Consider the following 8,041-nt stretch of genomic DNA (forward strand, 5'->3'; position numbering starts at 1 on the left):
GTGTCACTAGGTCGTGGATCGCAGAGGGGCTTCAATGCAGAACGGAGATTCTCTCTGCCTCAGACCTCCTCCTGGTTTTGACCTGATGTGGATGTGGAGCAGCCTCTCAGCCCATTCTGCCCCCTCGCCTGGGTGAAAGGAGGGCAGTGCCCTCTGGGCAAACAGCTGATCTCTGAGGGGAACTTGCTGGGACCTGCCGAAAGGTGGCAGCACCGCCAACTTAAAGGCTCCTCCCAATTGGTGGAAGCATTGGCACCGCCTGTCCAATCAGGGGAGAGAGAGAGAGAGAGAGAGCATGCGCGGAAACCCGGAAGCGAATGGGCGAGGGTGGGCCGTGACCCGGTAACTGTCCGTCATCGAGGCGCACGGGGGCGGGGGAGAAAATACGTATTGTGTAGGTTCAAAAGGTAAATATTATAAATAACTGTATATTAGTGAGGAAAGAGTCGGGGAGAGAAGTGATGAGGTTGTGGGAAGAGGGAGGGATCGGGATCCCTGGGAGGAGACAGGGAGAGGGGGTGGGTCAGGGAATGGGGGGGTGGGTCAGGGGCTTGGCAACAACGGGGGGGACAGGGGCTTGGCAACAACGGGGGGGACAGGGGCTTGGCAACAACGGGGGGGGGGACAGGGGCTTGGCAACAACGGGGGGGGGAGGACAGGGGCTTGGCAACAACGGGGGGGGGAGGACAGGGGCTTGGCAACAACGGGGGGGGGGGACAGGGGCTTGGCAACAACAGGGGCTTGGCAACAACGGGGGGAGGACAGGGGCTTGGCAACAACGGGGGGGGGGGGGACAGGGGCTTGGCAACAACAGGGGCTTGGCAACAATGGGGGGGGGGGACAGGGGCTTGGCAACAACGTGTGTGGGGGGGGGGAGTTTGAGGGGGTTATTGTGCTGCTCCTCGTATCTTTGTTTGCGCCAATAAATGCTCTCATCGCTTTTCCTTCAGGATGGTGTACCTTTCAGAGCCTGAGGCTGACCCGGCTTGACTGGGAGGAGAAAGTGAGGGCTGCAGATGGGAGCTGAAAATGTGTTGCTGGAAAAGCGCAGCATCCAAGGAGCAGGAGAGTCCTGAATTCCTGAAGAAGGGCTCCTGCCCGAAACGTCGATTCTCCTGCTCCCTGGATGCTGCCTGACCTGCTGCGCTTTTCCAGCAACACATTTTCAGCTCTGGCTTGACTGGGAGCCAATCTGGTATTTCTGTCGTGTTATAATGTAGCAACGCAGTGACCAGTTAACTTTCAGCTAAGTCCCATGAGCAGCAGTGTGTCAATGCCATTTGATAGCAGATTGGGCCGTGGATTAGATTCTCATCTAAAGACAGCACTTTTGACAAGGCAGCTTTTCCCTCAGTGTTGCTCCCCTCATTGGAGATGAGAAGGTGATATAAGGATCCTGTGATAAGGAGGAACAGGTGAGCTAAGGACCCTTAGAGAGAAGCAGACAGTTCAGTAATGAGTTTGACTCTGGACAAACAAGGATAAGATTTTTCTCGGCTGTATTTAAGTAGAAGTAAGAGTAAATGAAAAGCAAATATTCCCTTTAGTTAAGGTATGTCTGGGAAGATCCTGATTTGTGCATCCTGCTTTACTGTATGTGGGAAATCCTAGATGCTTCTGGAGACCTGGCCAACTGTGTGTCTGGGAAGTGTCTCCAGCTGGAGCAATTTGAGTCCAGGGGTTTAGAACATAGAACAGTTAAGTGCAGGCCCTTTGCTTCGAAGTTGTGCTGGCCTTTTATCCTACTCAGACTAACCTTCATTTTACTAACTTCCATGTGCCTATCCAAGAGTCACTTAAATGTCCTTAATGTATCTGACTCGACTACCACTGCTGGCAATGCATTCCACGCACGCACCACACTCTGTGTAAAGCTTGTATCTCTGACATCTCACCTAAACCTTCCTTCAATTCCCTTAAAATTATACCCCCTTTCTGCCATGGGAAACTGTCTCTGTCTATCTACTCTAACTATGCCTCTCAACATCTTTTGGAGATGCCGGTGTTGGACTGGGGTGTACAAAGTTAAAAATCACACAACACCAGGTTATAGTCCAACAGGTTTAATTGGAAGCACACTAGCTTTTGGAGCGCCGCTCCTTCATCATGTCGTTGTGGAGTATGCAATTGTAAGACAGAATTTGTAGCAAAATTTTACAGTGTCATATAAATGAAATTATACATTGATTGTTTGTTAAGTCTCTCATCTGTTAGACTGACCATGATAGTTTTCACTTTTTAGATTAGATTAGATTAGATTAGATTACATTACAGTGTGGAAACAGGCCCTTCGGCCCAACAAGTCCACACCGACCCGCCGAAGCGAAACCCACTCATACCCCTACATTTACCCCTTACCTAACACTACGGGCAATTTAGCATGGCCAATTCACCTGACCCTGCACATCTTTGGACTGTGGGACGAAACCGGAGCACCCGGAGGAAACCCACGCAGACACGGGGAGAACGTGCAAACTCCACACAGTCAGTCGCCTGAGGCGGGAATTGAACCCGGGTCTCAGGCGCTGTGAGGCAGCAGTGCTAACCACTGTGCCACCGTGCCGCCCACACTTCTTTCATTGTAACTCTCAAAACTTTTTTTAAAAAAGTTACATTCTCAGGTTAACTGTAACAATTGGTGTCAGCGCAGATAGGATGTTGAGATGCTGAAGGTGTTAGACCCCTGTGTTCCCTGTCTGTGCCATAATGTTTAGACTGATTCTAATCAAAAAAGTGCATTAGCAGACTCATGCAGTTTTTGAGCAAAGTACAATGTAACTCTGCAAGCACAAATTCACCCCACAAGCGTATATTGTATGTGTGCATATGGGTTTTTGTGTGTGTCTGGGGTGGGGGTTGTGAGTGTCTGTGTGAGAATGTATATGTGTGTGTGAGTGTAAAGTAGTCTAAGTCTGTGAAAGGGTGCATGTGAGTGTGGGAGTGTGTGTATCTGTAGGAGTGTGTGTGAGTGTGTGTATAGTGCAATGGTGGTCACCTGTCTGGTGACATGAAACCAAGGTCTCGGTTGAAGCACTCCCTATGGGTACCGAACTTAGCTATCAGCCTCTGCTGGTGACCACCATTGCACTATACACAGACACTCCTACGTGCGCACGCACACACACAGATACACATACCCACTCCTACAGACACACACATTCCCACACTCTCACATGCACCCTCTCACAGACTTAGACCACTTTACACTCACACACACACACACACACACACACACATATACACTTTCTCTCACAGACACATTCAAACCTCCACACCAGACACATACACACAAACCCACAAGTACACATATACATTTGTGGAGTGAATTTGTACTTGCAGAGTTATGTTGTATTTTGCTCAAAAACTGCATGAATCCATGTAACACTTTTTTAACGCACTTTTTAGATTAGAATCAATCTAAACATTATGGCACAGACAGGGAACACAGGGGCTAATGCCTTCAACATTTCAACATCTTATCTGCGCTGACATCAATTGTTACAGTTAACCTGAGAATGTAATTTAAAAAAAGTTCTGTGATTTACATATGAAAGAAGTGAAACTATCATGGTCATTCTAACAGATGAGAGACTTAACAAATAATCAAGGTATTTTTCAATGTATAATTTCATTTACATCACACTTTTGCTCCAAATTCTGTGTCTTACAATTGTGTATTCCACAACGACCTGATGAAGGAGCAGCGCTCTGAAAGGCAGTGCTTCCAATTAAACCTGTTGGACTATAACCTGGTGTTGTGTGATTTTTGTATGCCTCAATCAAGTTACCCCTCATCCTTCTTCGCTCCAATGAGAAAAGCCCTATCTCCTTCAGCCTTCCTTCATAAGACAGGTCCTCCAGTCCAGGCAGCATCATGATATACCTCCTCTACAGCCTCTCTAAAGCTTCCACGTCTTTCCTATAATGAGGCAAACAGAACTGAGCACAATATTCCAAGTGGGTGGTCTAACCAGGACTCTACAGAGCCGCAGCATAACCTCGCAGCTCTTAAACTCATTCCCCCTGCTAATGAAAGCCAACACACAATACACCTTCTTAACAACCCTATCAACCTGGGTGGCAACTTTGAGGGATCTGTGGACGTTGACTGCAAGATCCCTATGTTCCTCCACACTGCCAAGAATCCTGCCTTTAACCCTGTATTCTCCATTCAAATTCGACCGTCCAAAGTGAATGACTTCACTTTTCCAGGTTGAACTCCATTTGCCACTTTGCCGAGATCTGCATCCTGTCAATGTCCTGTTGCAACCTACAAGAGCCCTCCACACTACCCACAAATTCCACCAATCTTCGTGTTTGCTCGAACAGCTTGCTCTAGGGTGTGCTCAGGAGACCGAGAGGTTTGTAGCTCAGGATATGGTCACTCTCTAAGGAAAATCAGGCAGTGAAGGAATGGGTGCTAGTGAGGAGGAGGAGACTAAGAAGGGAGCGAAGGAGTCTTCTGAGTGCATCTTGTTTAAAAGCTGTTTTTCTGTGTTGGTTCCTCAATGGGGGCCAAGGACACAGCACTGAGCAGGGGAAAGAGATGTGGAAAGACAGTAGTGGTTGGGGACTCATTAATAAGGAGAATAGATGGGTACCTCTGTGACGTGACTCCAGGATGATAGGTATGTTGCCTTCTGGATGGCAGGGTCAAAGATGTCAGCGAACAGCAGCTGGGCATTCTGAAGTGGGGAGGGTGAACAGTCCATATTGTATAAAATTTTAAGGGCCCAAATATTAACTGGACAGTTCTACTTATAAGGTGAGGAAGGAATAACACTTTTTTCCAATGTTTTTAGCCAGTATGTAGAAAGTCCAAAACAGTTCTGAACTTAATATTGGGAAATGAGCCCAGGTAGGTGGAAGATGTATCAACAGGGGAACATTTTGGAGGTGGTGACCATAATTCAGTTAGATTTTGGCTAGTTATGGAAAAGGGTAAGGATAGGCCAGGAATTCAAGTTCTAAAATGAGGAAAGGTTAATTTTACAAGGATAAGGAATAATTTAGCCCAGGTAGACTGGGAGCAGCTACTTACAGATAAATCAGTGTCAAACCAGTGGGAAACAATCAAGGGATAATAATCAGATTACAGGGTAAATATGTTCCTATAAAAACAGAGTGGGGCTGAGACTGGAGAATCCTGGATGTGAATGTTAAGGTTAGGTAGCAAAAGAGAAATTAATGGCAAGTGCCCAAGACCTCCATGTCTGCATGGGTTTCCACTGGGTAATCAGGTTTCCATCCACAGTCTAAAGATGTGAGGGTTAGGTGGATTGGCCACGTTAAATTACCCATAGTATCAGGGGTTATGCAAGCTAGTTGGGTTAGCCATGGGAAATGTAGGGTTTACTGGTATAGGGTGGGTGAGAGGGCTGAGTCTGGGTGGGATGCTCTTCGGAGGGTCGGTGTGGACTCGGTGGACTAAATGGCCTCTTTCTGCACCATTAAGGATTCTGATTCTATTCTATGACTTCAAAAGGAAACTTATTGGGCTCTGGGATAGAATTGGGGGTTGGACCTGAGTGAATTGCTGTACAGGGAAACACGGATTTGATAGGCCAAATGTCCCACTGTGTCAAAATATGTACATGATGATGACATATCCAAGAACTGCTTGGATGCAGCAACTGGGATTATATTTCCTCTTTGTTTTTCCAAAGATCCGACATGGACACGCGCTTCACCAGAGGCAAGTCTCCCATCCTGGAGCGCTCGCTAACTCGTCCAAAGACTGAGGTCAGCCTGAGTGCATTTGCTCTGCTCTTCTCCGAGATTGTACAATACTGTCAGAACCGAGTGTACTCTGTGTCAGAGCTGCAGAACAAGCTGTCTGAGCTGGGTCAGCAGGTCGGCATGCGTATCCTGGATGTGCTGGTGATGCGCGAGAAAAATGGCAAGCGTGAGACCAAGGTCATCAACATGCTGCTCTTCATCAAGGTCAATGTATGGAAGGCACTGTTCGGCAAGGAGGCTGACAAACTGGAGCAGGCCAATGATGACGACAAGACCTACTACATCATTGAGAAGGAGCCCCTCATCAACGCTTACATCTCAGTGCCCAAGGAGAACAGCACGCTAAACTGTGCCTCTTTCACTGCAGGCATTGTGGAGGCCATTCTTTCTTACAGTGGCTTCCCTGCCAAGGTCACTGCTCACTGGCACAAGGGCACCACGCTGATGATCAAGTTTGACGAGTCGGTCATTGCGCGAGATAAAGCTCTGGATGGACGCTAAGCTTCCGCCCGACTCACTCTGCCCTGTTTAGGTGTATCCTCAGCCCTCCCCTTTCTCTTACTACACTGTCCACCATCCTGCCCTTCTCAAACCAATGAATGTCTGCTTCATGTTGTAACATTGAAATAATCTTGCCTTCAGCCCTCACTGACCTTTCTAACTTCCAAGATTCTGCTATGGTCACGCCTCTGTTCCTGGCTCTGTCCTGCAGTAGCCTCCCCTGTGCTGTGGGACCTGACCGATACAAATCGTATCTGAAAGAAGGCCAGCTCTTCCAAGTGTTTGCACTATCTGAACTTGTATGGAAAAGTTAACAGTTATAAAATCAAATTGCAGAGATGGTGGCAAAACTCTCTTTTGTCTGGGAGGCTGCCACGATTTAGGAATCATTCTCACCTTGATAATAGTTGGCATGAACAGTGGGACAGGATTTTACAGATTTCAGTTTTAATCCCCTGAAAAGGACCACTGAATGTGGGATATGGGATATTTCTGGAAATTGGCAAACTGATCCCTCTGCATCTAGGGCTGATATTGTCTCACTGGGACATTGTGGAGGAAGCTTCTTTCTCTGTTTAACCCTGTGTGTAATTGCTTTGGGAGTGTTTGGGAGGTGGGGCCGCTGGAGGGGAATGTTTGGGGACAGTGTACAGGAAACATTATACTGTGTCAACCCAATGGCATACCTGTGCTGAGGGTGTTCCAAGTGTAGAGGGAGCTTCACTTTTGGTTTAAAGTAGTAGATGGACCTGTACTCTGTATCTAACCCTCTGCTGTCCCTGTCCTGGGAGTGTTTACTGGCACTGCATACCTGAAACCACTCACATTTGACAATAGATTGCTTTGTTTCTCTTCTTTCATTGAAGAACTGTGAGATGGTTGGGTGTCTGAGTTGAGGGTTTGTTTCCCAGTGTTATGTTGAGGTGGTTCATTTGTCCGATCTCCATGTGAAGTTAATCCTTTTACTTGAACCCAGCCCAAGCAGAAAGTAGAACTATGAACAACTGTGTATATTATTTCAATAAATCCAATAAACCAAATAAATTTATGTGAAGAGAATGGGCTGTCTCATAATTTGTGATTAAAATGGGTGTAGCTGGTGTGTAACTCCCTGGTAGTTTCAGTTCCAAGTCAGTGTGTGCTGCAGAGAAAAGCCTCCCCCTCTAAAAAGTGTGTAAAATCTAAGAGGTTATCATCAGCACAGTGAATCACAGTGAAATCATTTGTTTATCTAATCAAGGCTCCAATTCTTTGCCTGTTTGAGTTTTTGCCTCTGGGTACCTCTGTAGCTCTCTCCCTCTAATTTTGTGGCTGGTTTTTCCTCAATGGTATATGAAGGGTTTAGTTACAGGAATATCAACTAATCTTTTGACCACCAAAATCCCTCTCTGAATGCAAGATTGTCCAAAATAAGATGGACCAAAACGTTTTGGGTAGTACTGCGAATGTGCTCCTTACCAATGTCCCGTACAGCTGTAACATGGATGTTCCAATGCTTTCCTCACCACCCTGTCTGCCTGTGACGCCATTTCAAGGAACTATGTACCTGCACCCCAGCTTTTTCTATTCCAATAGAATCTCTGTAATATGGAATTGAGTCCATCGGGTCCACAGCGATCACCTAGAGAACACACCACACGCGCACACACCCTCCCCAACAGCTCTGGAGTCCTATATTTACCATAGTTAACCCAACTAGCCTGCACACCCATGGACACATTGGGCAATTTAGAATGGCTAATCCACCGAACCTGCACAGCTTTGGACTGTTGAAGGTAACCCACGCAGACACCGAGAATGC

At 47.0% G+C, this 8,041-nt stretch overlaps 1 protein-coding gene across 1 annotated transcript; it reads left to right on the forward strand.

Annotated features, from left to right (window-relative positions):
* Positions 1-327: 327 nt before the first annotated feature.
* On the forward strand, positions 328-7,299 carry trappc5 (trafficking protein particle complex subunit 5). The gene is made up of 2 exons (XM_043694698.2): positions 328-407; positions 5,667-7,299. The coding sequence occupies exon 2, from the start codon at positions 5,674-5,676 to the stop codon at positions 6,238-6,240; it is 567 nt and encodes a 188-aa protein (XP_043550633.1). The 5' UTR covers positions 328-407; positions 5,667-5,673; the 3' UTR covers positions 6,241-7,299.
* Positions 7,300-8,041: the final 742 nt, after the last annotated feature.

This window comes from Chiloscyllium plagiosum, unplaced genomic scaffold, assembly GCF_037043375.1.
Source record: "Chiloscyllium plagiosum isolate Xiang-an unplaced genomic scaffold, Cpla_swu_hap1 HiC_scaffold_45, whole genome shotgun sequence".
In the NCBI taxonomy this organism is placed as follows: Eukaryota; Metazoa; Chordata; class Chondrichthyes; order Orectolobiformes; family Hemiscylliidae; genus Chiloscyllium; species Chiloscyllium plagiosum.

What these genes read in the sequence shown, in the direction of transcription:
- trappc5 (XM_043694698.2), top strand. Translation starts at nt 5,674, where the DNA reads ATGGACACGCGCTTCACCAGAGGCAAGTCTCCCATCCTGGAGCGCTCG.